This window comes from Ceratotherium simum, chromosome 11 (genome assembly GCF_057802395.1).
Source record: "Ceratotherium simum simum isolate JZ-2026a chromosome 11, ASM5780239v1, whole genome shotgun sequence".
Taxonomy (NCBI): domain Eukaryota; kingdom Metazoa; phylum Chordata; class Mammalia; order Perissodactyla; family Rhinocerotidae; genus Ceratotherium; species Ceratotherium simum.
In genome coordinates, this window is record NC_141910.1 from 22,547,772 (window position 1) to 22,566,368 (window position 18,597).

An 18,597-nucleotide genomic window follows, 5' to 3' on the forward strand; every position below is an offset into this window, starting at 1 on the left:
AACATGACACTTACGACAGAAAGGGTTCAGAGCAGTCTTTACCTACTTGCAAAGTTCAACATTAAGTGAATTGTGAGACTTAAAGTAAAAGAAAGGGGAAACTATGAAAAAATTTTCCACTTGAATATTTTAAATGCTGTTCAAAAATAAGATCCAAAAATTACCAAGAAAGATAAAAAGTTGTTTTGTTTGTTTTACTTTTCTGCTTTTCTATTAGAATTCCGGGGGAATGAGGAAGTCAGAAAGAAAAAAGTGTCAGCTGAAAAATATTCTTTAAATATTTAAAATGGTCACAAGCTTGACTCAATAGCACAATTGAACAGAAATATTTAATATAGCAAACTGGGGAGGAAGGGATATTTGAGGGTTTTTTTCCTACAGACTAACACTCAAAAACATAAAAGTTGAGTGATAAGGATATGCTGAACATTTCCATCAGTACTTGAAAACTACACTTATCTCCTAATCCTCCAAGTAACACATTTCAACAGCCACTTTCAACTCAGAATCACTCAGTTAGTGCATATCCTTTCCCCAAACACTTGGCTGACAGCTATTTATCAGCTCTAGTCTAACCTCTTGTTCTCTATCATCATTTTTTTTAAGTTATATAACTATGTCCATTCATTTGCTTTATCAATATAAACAGACTAAATCAAAACACTCAAGAGATTACTTAAAAGTCTTCCTCAAGCATGTCAGAGATCTTGCTGTTGTAATCTATATTTACAGCTGTTTTTATTACAGAATAGGCAGTACAATGTAGACAGGGCTAAATCACAGTGTGACTGGCCAAGTTACCTTCTTCTTTAGTCTCAGTTTCCTTATCAGAACAATGGAAATAATTACAGAACCTTAGGGTTGCTGTGAGAATTAAATGAAATACTCCAAAGGTCTTGCTGTTAACTACCAAGCTTACTGTATCATTCCAATAGAAGAAACATGGATAAGGGGACTTTAAGGACAGCCGGCTGAAGGGCAATAGGATGGTTCTGATCCTTCCTGGAAAAAAGGAAGAGCAGCTACTGTTTCATCCCTTATTTCTCCCTGGGCAAATCAAGTATGGTATACAGGTGACAAGCATAATCAAGTAATGTTATAATGTTGATAATAATAATATCAAAACTATAAAATATACATACATAAAGTGTTAAGAATCTTTCGTAAAATAGAGTATCTATGAAACACAGAACATTTAAAAGTAGTATTCCATTCATGGGTTAATACATTAATGCTCATCATATTGTTTTGTTCTGTTGATCTTTGCAGTAGTTCCTGAATAAATGAATTAATATATTGGACTACAAAATCAAAAGCACTTTTTTACACAGCGATTTCACACTCTAAGCCATATAACTGTGTTCTACTTAAACTGCATATCCTAAAATATTAAGCAGATTTTCACAAACTTTATGTTACTAAATTATGCTTAATAATGTCTTTCTTCCTTCTGTCCTTCTGCAAAAGTAACTTCAACACAATTGGAATGATTCCAAGAAGACATAAAGCATTTGTTTTCTAATTTCACCACTTTGAGAAAGGCTAAAACAGAGATATTTTTCTCCACCATTTATTTTTGGAGCAGGTAAGGAGTTGGTTAAGAAAGTAAATATTCTAGTGCTTAATCATCATATGTGTGAGGATTACTTTACAATGTCTCAAGAAATATGGAAGACTTTCAAGAAAAAACATATATATAAAACAGGCAGGCAGATCTATGCACAGCTATGTTTTTGTATCTGCACTTTGAATTTACAACTAGAATTTTGCTTTTAAGCTATTGTATTTATAAAATATTACTATCAATATTTATAAAATATCATTTTCAAACTTATCTTCTTATATTAACATCAATAAAATATTTATCGAATACTAATTTAAAAACATATCTTGTTATTAGTCAAACAAGGCTAACAAAATGAGGCTCAGGACTAAGAATTCCACAAACCTCAGCTTTCCACAGAAAAAGCACTTCAAAGTTTCCAGTGGGTAGAATATAAGTAGTAGTAAAAGAAGTATTCCAATTGATCTTAATTGCAACAAGTTCAAAAGGACTTCCAAATTATTCAGACTTTATAGACCATGAAATACCCTCATGTCTTTGCATTGTTATAAATTGTTATATCCCTAAAAATCATGCACATTAAGGTCCAGTTGGACCCAAATGTATAGAACAATGAATAATGAAATATTCTATCATTTAGAACCATGAATATATAATAAATTCTATAACTTATAAAAATGGAACTTACCTTAAAAAGTGTCACAGTGATTTCAATGTTTTCAGGAACAGGCCACACTACAACACCACGGTATGGATTTTTTATTCCAGGTTGCCAGCTATGAGCCTACCAGAATAAAAATAATGGCTTCAATTTGAAGTACAGGAAATGCAATGTTAATAATTTACAAAAACATATTGACTCTATTTAACTATCCATTAGATCTGTCTCCCTGAAACAAAAATGATTAGTCAAATAAAACTTTCCAAGCATTAAACTTGGGCCATGACAGTTATATCACATGGTAGCAACAAATGACGATCTGTAAACAAACCTGCACCCTCTCCCCTGCCATACACACAAAAGAAGATGCAAAAACAAAGTGTCTCATATTTTCAAAAGCTATTCCTGAGTGGATAAAAATCTAATAGGAGAAATATTTTTTAAATTATTTTTGTGATCTAGGAACTTAAAGGCAAATTCCTTCTTTAAAAGGAAAAACTAACTGTATACTTTGCATTTAAGTTCATTTCCCACTAAACTATAATGTTCATTTGGGGCAAGTAAAGAAGAACGTAGTTTTCCCCGTTAATATTTCTAGCACTTATAGTTTTAAAGATTTTTTTCCTTGTAAATCTTGACTATCAAGGTTCCCTCAGGAACTCCCCCACCCAAATCTGGGGGTCACCACTACAGTTCTTCCTTTGTGGTGGCATTTCCAGCCAAAAGTGATGGAAGATGGTATGCCAAGATACCTCAACTAAGTCTTCATCTCTATGGGCTGCAGGATTGTCCATGGACATGAGATGAAGGTGATAATAAAAGCTAACACTTATGGAGTACTTTCTATATGTCAGTCCATGTTTGGAATTTACTTATGTTTAACTGATTTAATCTGCATAAGAACGCTATGAGGTAGCCACTATTTGTTCATTCATTCATTCTTTCATTCACTCACTCAACTGATATGTCACATACTGTCTAGGCACTGGAGTGTAAAAAAACAATCTGCCTTAGTAGAGTTTACAATATAATAGGAAGAGACAGACAAACAAAATAATTAAGTAAAATATATAGTATGTCAGGTGGAGATAAGTGCTGTGCAGAAAAACGGCAGTAGGGAAGAAGGATGGAGGGGGAAAGAGAAAGTAACAATTTTCAATAGGGTAATCAGAGAAAGTGTCATTGAGAAAGTGACACTTGAGATAAGGCCTTAAGGAGGTAAAGGAATCAGATATGTAAATACATGGGAAGAGTTTTCTAGGGAGATGGATCAGCAACTGGAAAGGTGCTGAGGCAGTTAGATAACAACGAGACCAATGTGGTTGGAGTAGAGTGGTTAAAGAGGAGGGCAGTAGGGTCGGCCCTGTAGCTTAGTGGTTAAGTGCATGCGCTCTGCTGCTGGCGGCCCGGGTTCGGATCCTGGGCCACACCGACGCACCGCTTCTCTGGCCATGCTGAGGTGGCATCCCACGTACAGCAACTAGAAGGATGTGCAGCTGTGACATACAACTATCTACTGGGGCTTTGGACGGGGGGGGGGGGGGGAATAAATAAATAAATAATTATTAAAAAAAAAAAAAAAGGAGGGCAGTAGTAGACAAGGGCAGAGAAATAATGGAGGGTCCAATCATACAAGGCTCTGGTAGGCCACTGCAAAGATTTATTGGCTTGTAATTTGAGTGAGATGGAAGCCACTGGGGGGTTTTAAGCAGAAGAATGATGATCTAAATTATATTTTAACAGACTCACTCCAGCTAATGTATCAAGAATAGGCTCCAGATATAAGAGAGGAAACAGGGAGACCAAGTAAGAAGCCACTGCAATAATCCTCGGGAGAGCTGATGGTGATTTGGCTTGGGGTGGTAGAATAGCAGTACAAAGTGGTCAGATTCTGGATGTATTTTTATATTTTCAAGATAGAATCAACAATGGGTCGGCCCAGTGGCTTAGCGGTTAAGTGCGCGCGCTCTGCTACTGGCGGCCCGGGGTTCTGATCCCGGGCGCGCACCGACACACCGCTTCTCCGGCCATGCTGAGGCCACGTCCCACATACAACAACTAGAAGAATGTGCAACTACGACATACAACTATCTACTGGGGCTTTGGGGGGGGGCGGGGAAAGGAGGAGGATTGGCAATAGATGTTAGCTCAGAGCTGGTCTTCCTCAGCAAAAAGAGGAGGATTAGCACAGATGTTAGCTCAGGGCTGATCTCCCTCACAAAAAAAAAAAAAAAAAAAAAAAAAAAAGATAGAATCAACAAGATTTGCTGTCTGATTGTATGAGAGAAAGAAAGTAGCCAAGGCTAATTCTAAGGCTTTTGCCCTTGAGCAACTAGAAGAAAGGAATTGCTATTAGCAGACAGGAGGCAAGACTGCAGGAGGAGCAGGTTTGGGAAGTAAGACTGGGAACTCGGTTTTACACACGTTAAATCTAATGTGTTGGGACCACCCCAGTGATGTAGTGGTTAAGTTCAGCACACTCCGCTTTGGCAGCAGCCTGGGTTTCATGGGTTCGGATCCTGGGTGCAGACCTACACACTACTCATCAAGCCATGCTGTGGCAGCGACCCACATACAAAATAGAGGAAGATTGGCACAGATGTTAGCTCAGGACCAATTTCCAATCTTCCTCACCAAAAAATAAATAAATAAACAATCTAATGTGTCTAATAGATATTCAAGTGTAGATGTTCAAACAGGCAGCTGGATATATGGACTTGGAGTTATAAATTTGGGAATCATCAGTATACAGGTGATACTTAAAGCTTAAGAGTGGATGTGATCCCAAGGAAGTGAGTACAGATAGAGAATATAAAGGTTCAAGAACTGAACCTTGGAGCACAACATTAACAGGTACAGGAAATGAGGAGGAATCAGCAAAGAAGGGCCAGTACAGTAGAAGGAAAACCAGAGGCGTGTGGTATCCTGAAAATCTAGTGAAGAAAATGTTTCAAGGAGAAAGGAACAATGACCTGTGCCAAATCTTGGTGATGGGTCAAATAGGGTAAGGCCTGAAAAATGACCACTAGACTTAAAGCAGAAGCCATTAATGAATTAACAAGAGCAGTTTCCGCGGAGTGATGAGTGCAAATGCCTAATTGGACTGGAATGGGTTCAAGAAAACACAGGAGGAAAGAAACTGAAGACAGCAAGTAGACTCAACTCCTCTGAGGTGTTCTGCTGAAAGAGAAAGAGAGAAATACGTTGGTGCTAGTGGGAGAAATAGTGTCAGAAGATAATTTTTTAATAAGAGAAAAATATTTTTATGCTGATGGGAAATATCCAGTTAAGAGGGAAAATTTAACGACGCAGAAGAGAAAGAATTGCTAGAGTAACGTCCTTAGGAGTACAAACAGATTAGCCTTTGCTGGAAGTACAGACCATTCTTCCACAATACCAGAAAAGAAGTTAGAGTATATGAGTGTAGACGTGTGTCAGGGAGCAGATTTAACAGATGAGGAAACTGAGGCACAGACCTGCCCAAGATCACACAGCAAGTAAGTAGCAGAAGTTGGATCTGAACCTAGGAAATGGAACTGAGAAGGGATCAAGATCATGAAAACTTGGGTCTATGCAAATTTTACCATATATTGTAGTTAAAATACCAGCAGAAGACATAGGTTTAGCAGTGTCCACCCGCTCCAACCAATAAATTTTCAATAATTCTCCTTCTATTCTCTCTCCATTGCCTCCCAATCACAAAACTTTAGATAAGGAAAGGGAAGTAGAGACTCACTACAAGAGACTTAGCACACCATAGCCAAAGGTAAAGAACTGAGTTTTGCTGATGAAAACACATCTCCAGAGATTCTACTCCTCTGCCTATTTTCATGCCTGTTAACAGTCCTAGAAAAAAAACTCCACAAAGTAAACCATCTCCATTTTGAAAAGTAAATTTCTGCCCACCTTAGATAAGCCTTAATCAAAACTCCACTTTATATACATAATTCTGAAGATTTATGACAACTCTAGTTCTCAAGTACTGTGATCAGGCTATATTTCTCAGATCTCTTCAAACTTCCCATTATTGTATTTTCATAGCCTCTCCATACAATAGAAACAAAAGAAAGAGAATAATAACTGAAATTTTTTTATTAGCCACAGCAAAAAAGATAAAGTATTTGTAAAATTCTTAATGAAAAAATAACCACCAAAGAATTTTAGACCTGAAGATATCCTTAGGAGATCTAATCCAGGTTCAGATAAGGAAATTGAAGCAATCAAAGAGTAAATGGCTCGCCTGAACCCATACTAGTACATAATCAGTAGGAGAAGCAACTCCATGATTTCCAAGTTCAGAGTTCTTCACCCAAATGACATCATAGCCAGCTCTATCCCTGATTCACACAGTAGTCAAGAAAAGAGTCTTCCATCCCTAAGGTCTTAACATTTATGTGCAGGACACAGCGATCAAAAGTGGGAAAAGCAGAGAAATGTGGAAAACACCTAACAACTGGGCAGAGCTAGGAGGTGGTGAAATCAGATAATTTCCTCAGGTACCCTAATGCTGGTCAAAATGGTCTCTTTCAACCCTCAGTCTTGGGTCAGGGAATGGTAATTAGATGGCTGAACAAACAAAACTACAATCTGCTTAACAAACTAAAATCTTTTGTTTTCCTTTTAATAAAAAGAGATGGAAGGGTGCTAGTTCCTAAGTTGCTAGTGTGCTGCCATTTTCTTACCATTTCTATCCAGCATCTCTCTCCCCAACGAAAAAGGTCCAACTACGTTAGAGCTCTGGCTTTCTGATATTCCTTTTAAGGACTGTACAACCTGGCTAAGTTAGGATACTGTAACAATATCAGTCTAGCTGAGCAGCTGGCAAGGCCAGCTTTATAATGTTAGCTAATTATTATATACTAGGCAGAAAACAGGACCAGTAAATTTTACTGGAGAGGAAACCAGAGATGCCCATAGTGGCAAACATCGAAAAAAAAAAAAGTGTTCTTATTTTCAAAGAGCTTACTACAACTTCTACCTTAAACAGAATTCAAGAATCTGAAGCTAGAAAAAGAATGAAGAGTCTAATACAGGTAATTAAAAATAGCTATGGTAATAAACATCTAATGGTACAAATCCACAGAGTTTAGATTCTTAAGAACTTGATTTAGAAAAAGCACATCATATTGGCAAACACCAGCACTACAAGAACCCTGATCCAGTTTTCATTCAGAGTAATAGAAAGGATTTCCCTAGAAAATTATTAGGCACAGAAACACATGTACAGCTATTTAGCTCCTGAGTATAGTTAGGAAAGGCAGGTTATTTAATCATTTGCCAGCATTCTAGTACAGATAACGGTAGAAAGGATTAGGCCACATTATTCCTTTCTACTCATAGAATTTTTCTCACTTTTTAATCACATCACAGATCCTTTGGCATCTGCCAAAGGCAGACCTAGGAAAAAGGTAACATTTATCAATTTTGGGTATTGACTCTATAAAATGCCTTATTTCTAATAAGTTCATATCATACCTTACTTAAAAGACCTGTAACTAGTAGGGAACTGAACACAGAATAAGCATTCACTTGTTATTTCTGATCCCTACAAAATCAAAATATTTCACTGGAAATTTATAATTGTCAGATAGTTGTTAAATTGATAATTTTCAATTTATAAAACTGTATATACCTATATGTTTAAGATGTCACATATAAAGATACCTTAGAGTTGCCAACATCACTGCCATAAGGCAAAGCTCTGCGACTGTATCCTCCGCCTCCTGATATCAGAACACATTGTAAAAGGCTGAGGTACAATCACAGAGCAACGAAGTAAAGGTGGTAATGCCATCAAAAAGCAGGTGAGGGGGCCGGCCCCGTGGCTTAGCGGTTAAGTGCGCGCACTCCGCTGCTGGCAGCGTGGACGCACGGACGCTTACGGACGCACCGCTTCTCCGGCCATGCTGAGGCCGAGTCCCACATACAGCAACTAGAAGGATGTGCAGCTATGACATACAACTATCTACTGGGGCTTTGGGGGAAAAATAAATAAATAAAGTTAAAAAAAAAAAAAAAAAGCTGGTGAGGACTTTAAAGCTCTCGTTTCCCTTTGGAATTCTCCCATCTCTCTGTGAGCTTACATTTCTAGTTCAAAAACCAGATTTAAGGCAACAGACTACTCAGCCATAATTTTTCTGGTCTATCATAATTGCCCTGCTTCCTACTGTCACATATTGTACTGAAAAATAATTTATTTAAGCATAGACAAATCAACTACAGCCTGACAAAATATTTGTTATAAATGCCATGACTTGAGAGGAAGATGCGGGAAAGCTGCATACTGTGATAATTACCCACAGTAATTATTTTCTCAGTAAAAAATGATTCAGCAATGAGGTCTTTACATATTTAGCTATAAAAATATACATGTACCCAAAGAAAGTGAGCAATAAACTGTGAACTAAACTTTAAATTAAAAAGGCAACATGCCTTATTATTTTACTATCTAATCTGACAGTTATCTGGGTGTCAGTTATAAATTTCAATCCACCAATATAAAAAAAGGTAGATCTACTCAGAATCAGGAAAGATAAATAGTAAACCATACAGATGATAAAAAAAAAAAAAATTACTCTTTCCAAAAACATAGTTAAACTAGAGTATTTTCTGGTCAATGGTAGCAGAGAACCGTTTGCCCCTAAGTGATTTCAATGGGACTTAGCAGCAAATAATGTATATTTTAAAGGAAGACACATCAGAAAACAGAAGAGTGTTTCAGAAGAAAAAAATGGTTCTAGCCTTTGGATTTAATATAACTGATAGCTAATCTAAAAAACAATAGCTGGGGGGCCGGCCCTGTGGCTTGGTGGTTAAGTGCGCGCGCTGCGATGCTGGTGGCCCGGGTTCGGATCCCGGGTGCGCATCGAGGCACCACTTCTCCGTTCATCCTGAGGCCGAGTCCCGCATACAGCAACTAGAAGGATGTGCAGCTACGACATACAACTATCCACTGGGGCTTTGGGGGGAAAAAATAAAATAAATAAAATCTTTAAAAAAAAAAAAAAAAAAAAAACAATAGCTGGGGACAAGATTTTTTTTAAGAATTCCAAAATGTCATAGATCTCAAGTTTTTCAAGATTTAAAAAAAAAAGTTATTTGCTTAACTTTTACAATAATATTATAATTATTTCTTTCATAGTTTCTGGAACTTATTTTTATGTCCTTATTTAGCTGTTCTGCACAATTTACAAAATGTCATTTCACATATACATGAACATACTATGTATATCCTGTAATAAGTTTAAAACATTGTGGATTCTCATAAATTTTTCAAAAGAAGTATATCTATAATGTTTTAAGAGAAAATACAAGGATTCTAAAATATCCAGAAGGGATCTGAAATACTAAAAGCATCACAACTGGAAAACTAGTCTAACAAGAAATAATTCCTTCTAGAATATATTGCATTCTGAAAAATATCAATCTGTAGCCTCATATGTTTGCATTTCACCATGTGGATTCAATCAATCTGATACAATATGAAAGAGAATCTGGACCTAAAAGAAAAATTATTTGACTTTCAGAAATGCAATTAAATAAAAAAGCATATTTAACTTCAAATATGGATATTCCGAATTGACCTATAATCTAAAGTATTTCATTGTGTTTCTTTTTTTTTTAAGAAAATAATTAGTATCTATTAAAAGAGAATCACTTTCTGTTGATAGCCAAAAACATTTAGCGTCTATTTCTAATGTTTACAGTTATAATCATATTCATCTATCATACTTAGTGGATGACATACAGTTCCTCTCCACAAAAGCTTAAGACTCACTCGGCAAAACTGACAGAAGACTCTAAGTCTATTTTCAGAACACCGTCTCATATATAAAAGATACGAAAATACTACAGGTCCAAAACATAAAGCCCCAAAACTATAAATGTATGCTTTGCAGAAAATGCCATTCATGATGTGAAGCAACTGGACCTTTCCTATATTGCTGACGGGAGTACACTTAAAAGTTAAAAATGGGGGCCAGCCCCATGGCCTAATGGTTAAGTTCAGCGTGCTCCACTTTGGCAGCCTGGGTTCAGTTCTCGGGCATGGACCTACACCATTCATCAGTGGCCATGCTGTGGCAGCCAGTGGCATACAAAAAAGAGGAAGACTGGCACAGATGTTAGCTCAGGGCCAATCTCCCTCAAGCAAAAACAGGAAGATTGGCAACAGATGTTAGCTCAGGGTGAATCTTCCTCAGCAAAAAAAGAAAAAAAAAATTCTATTCTACTCCTCACAAACAAAGCCATAAGTATAAAAAATTAAAACCTTTGAAAAATCCAACTCCTCCCCTTCTGCATTCCAGCAATGGACTCAGATAACTCATCACTCCTTAAGTGTGCCCTAAACCTCATGTTCTTGGAATCTGAATAAAGTAATCCTAGGCACAATTTTGTAAGTGGTACCTATTTAATCATTAATTCATGATACTTGAGTACAAAGAACTTAAATAACTATTATGTTACTCAAGGCTACCAATCCAAGATCAAAACACAAGTATCTGGCTCCCACATTAAGAACTGCAGTATCAAAATGACAGTGCCTGATAATCATTTTAGCAAATTAAATAATCAGAAATAACCCAAATATCAAGTAAAATTTTAAAATATTCTATACTGGGACCAGAGAAACTTAATAATTTGACTAAAATTTAAATTCAACATTTAGGAAAGAAATTTAGAAAACAGACAAACCTTAGAAGACTTCCTTCGGCTTCTTCTTGTCCAAACTACCACCAGTTTATCTGGTTGCCTGCCAAACAGGAAAAAGATTAAGTACAATTTAAGTTATCTTAAATTAAATTAATAAAGTCTAGTTCTAGTGCCTTTAAAAGGATAAAAATGTCATCAGCTTTAGACTACATAGAGCAGTTACTTTTACAATAAAGCTCTGTAAATTATTCAAATACAGTAGATGTTGAACAGAGATGTGATCTAATATAAACAACTAATATTTCATCCACATGTTGTTTCCTAAAAATACTTTAGCAAGTTAATTCATTGGGACAAACCAAGTAAAATAAAATACTTAGAATTGGTGACTATTTTAAAAAGAAAAGCACACATACATCTTCTCCAAAAATTAATATTACACTTCTAACACAATATGCACTTTATCTTGGAGAAAATAAGCATAAAAATCACACTTTCAAAATAATTTTAAACCTATGGGTTTTTTACTACTTTTACATCTCTCTATATTATGAACAACGCCTATGGTTTTCAAACATTTTTATAATCGATCATCTCAACTATCTGCATAAAAACAATACAGTACTGAAAAATAGGCAAGGTAAATACTATTATTCCTATTTTATAAGCTTAAAAAACTGGCAAAGTTAACCAAAACTGAAATACGGGTCTTCTAACTCTCAGATTTCTCTTCTTCATCTTCTGCTTATATGAAGTTTTAAAAAAAACTTTCATTTTCAGCTAATACAACTAAGTTCTCTTTAATCCTTAGGGAAAACATCAAGACTATGATTATCAGTTATTTTACTTAAATTTTTTTTAAACAGTTTTTATTTATTTATTTATTTATTTGTGCGGAAGATCAGCCCTGAGCCAACATTCATGCTAATCCTCCTCTTTTTGCTGAAGAAGACGGGCTCCGAGCCAACATCTATTGCCAATCCTCCTCCTTTTTTTTTTTCCCCAAAGCCCCCGTAGATAGTTGTATGTCATGGTTGCACATCCTTCTAGTTGCTCTATGTGGGACGCGGCCCCAGCATGGCCAGAAAAGCGGTGTGTCGGTGCGCGCCCTGGATCCGAACCCGGGTCACCAGCAGCGGAGTGCACACACCCAACGGCTAAGCCACAGGGCCGGCCCTTAAATTTTATTTTAAAAAAATCTTAGATAAAAGCTTTTAAACTAAGTAATGAATGATACACTCATCTCAGTGACCTTCACCACTTTCTATGTCTCCTTCATTTTACTCTGGAATCCTTCACTATCAGCAGATGACCTGTCCTCCTATTTCATTTAATTAAATACATATATATATGAAGCTAATGATCTTCAAGCACTAAGGGAAAATAGCTGCCACCCTCAAGTTTTAGACTGATGAAACTACCATTTAAGAAATGGTTTTAGACATACAAAGACTAAGCATGTACAAGGTATTTTTTGTTAGTGCCACTGTTAGCGCCATGGAGACGATTCCAACTCCTAACGACATTGTGTACAGCACAGCGGAACCCTACTGGTCTTTTTGCACCATCCTGTCACCTTCCGGAGCTCTATCAGACAATGCTCCGCTGCTATTCATTGGGTTTTCATGGCCAATTTTTTTGGAAGTAGGTGGCCAGGTCCTTCTTCCTAGTCTGTCTTAGTCTGGAAGCTCCGCTGAAACCTGTCCACCATGGGTGACCCTGCTGGTGTTTGAAATACCAGCGGCATAGCTTTCAGCACCACAGCAACACACAGCCGCCACAGCATGACAACCAATAGATAGGTGGTGTGGTTCCCCGACCAGGAAACGAACCAGGGCCTCAGCAGTGAGTTTGCCAATTCTTAACTACTAAACCACCTTACAATGTATAGATCCCAGCTAAATAAGGGAAGGAGCAGGATGCGAGAAGCAATATAAACATGGTAAAATGTTAATGCTTGTTGACTTTAGGTGGGAGAACCTGAAGAAAAGCTAGACAAAAAACAAGAGGAAGGTTCCGGTAATGAAACTATTTGACTAAGGAGCCATCTAAACAAACGCACGATGTTTCTGATGGTGACAGTAACCAGCATGGTATAAATAGAAAAATGGTGGCTCTCCATTCAAGATTAAGCCTAGTTATTGTCGAGTGTCAGGCTTTAAAGACAATTGTAAACTAAAACCAGTAGGTTGTTTTGGTGAATCTTTCCAGCATGAGATGTTGGAAGCTGTAGCCAGATAAAGTAAATTACAGGTGAAATAGAAGAAAGTTTCTATGAAACATCAGAGTGTTAATCTAAGAATCCATACCAATGGAGAAACAAACAAAACCTTGTTCAACACACAGAGAAGTAGAATAGGACAAACGACAGTGAGGATGGGGAGCAGTATGACGATATGATAGATGGAGATGGGAAGAAGGTATGATCAAAGATGACAGCTTAAGAGTAGAGGGACTGAGTAGCCAACAAGGGTAAGCTACCTTGTTTGAAAGCATTAGTGGCTTGCTGGAACATTTTACCTAGATTACCACAATAATCTTTTCATTAGTTCTCATCTCCACATCCCCAGCCCAATCTCAACTCTTAATTATATTTCTACAGTACCTCTTTAGAAATGCTACCAAAACTTACACCTTTTCCTTGTTTATTATCCTATACTGGGCTCTTATACTGAAGGTACTACAAACTGGCACTTGCAGGTTGAATTTGACAGATTTGATAAATAGTATTCCATTTTATTTTAGATTGAAATAACATTTCTTACTTAAATGTCTTTAAACAAGGTCCATGCTGCCCAGATTACTAGAGCCTCCAACACCACCAACTGCTTTCACACCTGACTAGCTTCACTCTTGAAGATGATCTGTCTAGAACCAGTATGCATTTGACCCTGTGACACCCTGGCATGCATGATAACATTCATATTCCTGAACATGGTTTATAAGGCACTTCACCACCTGACTAACCTGCAAATATCTCGTAGGCATCTTGCTTTCCAACCAATCCCTGAGCATTTATTCAATTTCTTCACATTTTTGAATGTTATAACCTTTTTTTTAACTTCCTCTTTTCTCCCCTATTCTCCCTGATAAACTCTTAATTCATCACTTCCTCTCTGAAACCTTGACCATTTCTCATTTCATTCCCACCCCACCCCATATCCCAAATCTCAGAGTTAACTGCTCCTTCTACTGTATTTCCAATAATACTCTAGACACATCTCTATTTTAATATTCTATATGCCCCATATTACATTATTTGTTATTATTTCTAACTCCCCCACTAGACTGTGCTCCTTTATCAACCATATCTCATTTGTCTTTGCATTTGTAGCAACTAATAAGAATCTGGTACAAGGTTGAGGCTCAGTGAACATTTGCTACTGAAATGAACATTAAGTTCTATCCAAGAATTCCCAGTTGGTTAATTATAATTGATGAGGTCCAACTAAAGCCAAAAGCTATATAATACATCCTCTCTGCAGCTTATTGGAGCTTTGCAAGGATCCTCACCTTGGCTGCACATTGGAACCTCCTAGGAAGCTTTAAAAAATAGTGATGCCTAGGTTCCACCTCTGGAGAATCTGATTTAATTGGTCTGGTGTGCAGATTTTTAAAAATTCCACAGGTGATTCTAATAGGCAACCAAAGTTGAGAACCTCTGTATTTAAGAGGGAGAGTGATAAGCAATCCCCACAACTCCGATCTGCAACACTAGTGAGGCATTAGCTGTGATGGCAGCGAGGGTGTCTCCCCTCCACAACATCGTCCTAGTGCACCTGCACTGCTAACTCAGCTTCTCAGCACCTCCCTCCCCTCAACCCATTCTGATCTCAGTGCTTCAGAATAGGGAAGCCTCAGGGCTAGCCAGGTGGTGCAAGGGGTTAAGTGTGCGCACTCTGCTTCGGAGGCCCAGGATTCACAGGTTCGGATCCCAGGCGCGCACTGACGCACTGCTTGTCAAGCCATGCTGCGGCAACATCCCATATAAAGTAGAGGAAGATGGGCACAGATGTTAGCTCAGGGCCAATCTTCCTCAGCAAAAAAAGAGGACAATTGGCATCAGATGTTAGCTCAGGGCAAAAAAAAAGAATAGGGAAGCCTTTTACCATAAAAAATCAGGAAGAGTGGTCTCCTAATCTATGTGCCTGAAGTTCCAAGAATGAAATAGAACACAAATGACTTATTTAAGAACGCCTCCAGAGACAGATAAACTTTTCTGTGATTCTAAGTCACGTCTGATTTTTTAAATGTCTTCACTAGAAATCAGTCCATCTTTACGTTATCCAGAGCAAAATGAAGCAGAGAGTTCTAAAATAAAGAACTGTGCTGTGAGTTATTGTTCTCAATAGAAGAGTACTAATAATCACACAATTAGCTGACCACAATTAATATCTTAAGCATCTGTGCTGTACTACAAAAGAATCATTAAATATTTACTTATTTGCTCCCAAAAGGCTAGGGACAAAGCAACTGTGAGAGTTTTATCCAACTACCAAAGAATCTATCATTATACAACTTTCTATCAAAATAGTCAAGACAACCTAATCAGCCCAGATTCCAGAGAGAATTCAACAATCACATATTTAACATTTCTATCCCATCACCTAAGTGACCAGGCAGCCCTACACATAACACATACACAGGTATATAAATACACATACATATATATAGATATTTAAATATACAAACATTTTATATACACACATAAAATATATACACAGACGCTTTCTATAAAATCTATCTAGGGGTTCCATTGGAAAATGTGAAGCCTTTTGTTATGCTTATTCAGGGAAGAAAACTTTACATTTAAAAACAAAAATTTAATTGGGCCAGCCCCAGTGGCCTAGTGGTTAAGTTCAGCACGTTCCACCTTGGCAGCCCAAGTTTGGTTCCCAGGCACAGACCTACACCACTGGTCTGTCAGTGACCATGCTGTGGTGGTGGCTCACATACAAAAAGAGGAAGATTGGCAGCAGATGTTAGCTCAGGACGAAGCTTCCTCAGCAAAAAGAAATAATAATAAAATAAAAAGAAGGGTAACATAATAAATAATAACAAAATAAAATAAAATAAAAAGAAGATTTAACATCTTCTATCCTACCCTTAAGAGTCCTTAAAAAGGAAGAAATTGAGGGGTCTGCCCAGTGGCGCAAGCGGTTAAGTGCGCACGCTCCACTTCAGTGGCCCGGGGTTCGCAGGTTCGGACCCCAGGCGCACACTGATGCACCGCTTGGTAAGCCATGCTGTGGTGGCGTCCCATATAAAGTAGAGGAAGATGGGCATGGATGTTAGCTCAGGCCCACTCTTCCTCAAGAAAAAAAGGGGAGAATTGGCATCGAATGTTAGCTCAGGGCTAGTCCTCCTCACACACACGAAAAAAAAAACAGGAAGAAATTGAATCTGAAGGTGGCAAGACTTGTCTCAAACTGTGGTCCTGATGCTGAATTCTAGAGAGTAGGAGGGGAGGGAAAAGGAGTGGAAAAAGGAAAGGATGAGAGAGCTACAATGAACTACATTATAAAGCAGGAAACTGTATCTTTCTCTGGTCTGCAGCTCAATTTTGTGCCCTCCTCTTTGCCATAAGTGAGCTACTGTGTATCAAGGTAAGTTTAAAGAAAAACATTTCTGGCTTAAATTTAGACTCAGTCCTTTCCACTCTCATGTGTGTCTCATGTGTGAGTTGAGGAAAAAATCCAAAACTGTCACATGAAAACCAGTCTTACCACCTTCCAGAATCATAATAAGCATTCAACAAATATTTTATTGAACGTTCATGATGTTACTGGCACTATGCTGAGCAACAAAGATACAAAGATGAAAGCAGACAAGCCTTGAAGTTTACAATCTAGTGGGAAGACAAACAGTTTAACCAACTACCCTAGTCCAGACACAACCTTGGGGAGCACAAAGAAGACAAAAAGATCTTATACAGAGAAGGATCTATTCATAAATATCTTGGGAAATATGCACACTGACAAAAAGAACCTGCCTAACCGCTGAGATTACTTAATTTAGAATTTGTAAAAAAACTATAATTTACAACAGTTTAAATATAAAGTCCGACAAAAGATGAGTGACTAATTACGGTACATCTGTCTACTAAACAATTACAGAGCCATTAAAAATATTTTCTAAGAACATTTACAAGCATGGGACAATGCTTGGGATTTTACATTAAGTTTATTCAATATAGATTTTAATTTTTGGGGACCGGCCCGGTGGCGCAAGTGGTTAAGTGCACGTGCTCCGCTGCAGCCGCCTAGGGTTCGCCGGGTCGGATCCCGGGCGCGCACCGACGCACTGCTTGGCAAGCCATGCTGTGGTGGCGTCCCATATAAAGTGGAGGAAGATGGGCACGGATGTTAGCCCAGGGTCAGTTTTCCTCAGCAAAAATAGAGGAGGATTGGCAGATGTTAGCACAGGGCTGATCTTCCTCACACAAAAAAATAAATAAATAAAAAGAAAAAAATAGGTTTTAATTTTTTTTCCTATACTATATAATAAAAGAAGACACCAGGAGGAAATATCTGAAAATGCTAACTATGCTTACTATCAGGAAGTAAAATTATATATCATTTTAAGAATATACTTTTCTGCAATTAATTTTTATCACTTTATGTCAGGGAGTTATTCAAATGTGGGGAGAAGTTACTTAAAATAAAACAACACTTTTAAGTTTTGAATTAAGTATGAACAGAGTTAAATAATTTTTAAAATGTCACTGAATTTAAAGAGCTCTCAGACAGCTGAAGTAATTTGTTTCTAAGTAGAAGCGGAGGAGGTGTGTCCTTTGTCTTAACATAAATGTTCCCCAAGGTCTGAACTGGCTCTAGGCAAAATTTTGAAATAGGTGCCACTTGCTTCTGGCATCCTCCTCTCCTTTATCTGCAGCCCTTCCAATTCCTGGCCCATTCTTCCTTGGGCATGTAAAGTCTACACAGCTTTACACTACAGGCCTGAGCGATAACAAACTACTGACAAATGCTTTTTGGATCACTCATTCTCCTCTACATCAATTAAAATTTTCCTTTGTCCTGGGTATCTTCGCAGAGGGTATTAAAAGGAAAGAAATCTGGGGAAACAATTTGTATTAATTTAAGAGATATAAATTTGTAAAAGAAGATCCTTCAAAGACAACATAGTACAGAGGAGAGAATACTAGACTGGAGGTTAGGAAACTCGTTTTCCTAATTCTGGCAGGGAACGACCTTAAGAATGTCTCTCCATTTCTCTGAGCCTATTCTCTAATTTATCAAATAAAGAGACTGCACTAAGACCTCAGCTAGTTCCAAAACACTATGGTTCAGTGACTGTAGGATTAAATGACTCTAACTGGTTAAATATTTGGTGGCTTAAAATGAAATGAGAAATTCAGGAAGAGGGTAAAGAATTGCCGCACAGAGTCACTTGCTCCTGTCTTCTGACAACCTAGAGGTAGCTAATATTGTCACCTTTGAACAATATTATGAAAGCGGAAGTAATATTTTTTAGGAGAGCAGTAAACTGACCACCAAAGATTCATGCTCCCTGTCCAAAGCATAGTGTTATTCCTGGGAGGTATTGCAAGAAGCCCTTCATCCCCACCCTACCCTGGCACCACCACCACCACCACCATGTTGACACTGAGAGGAGCCACATGATACTTCTTACCACTGGAATGTGAGAAGTGACTGGTGTCACTTCTGGAGTAAAATGGATAATAAATAAGCATGCCTTC

The 18,597-nt window shown here is 37.6% G+C and overlaps 1 protein-coding gene across 5 annotated transcripts in view; it reads right to left on the reverse strand.

Moving 5' to 3' along the window:
* The window catches only part of EHBP1 (EH domain binding protein 1), a 345,468-nt gene that overhangs the window by 268,521 nt on the left and 58,350 nt on the right, over positions 1-18,597 (reverse strand). For all 5 annotated transcript variants that reach the window (XM_087436678.1, XM_087436679.1, XM_014791477.2 and 2 more), the window contains exons 3-4: positions 10,920-10,977; positions 2,253-2,348 (exon numbers count right to left, since the gene is read on the reverse strand). In XM_087436678.1, coding sequence (XP_087292804.1) covers positions 2,253-2,348; positions 10,920-10,977 — 154 coding nt within the window. The remainder of the gene's footprint in view (positions 1-2,252; positions 2,349-10,919; positions 10,978-18,597) is intronic.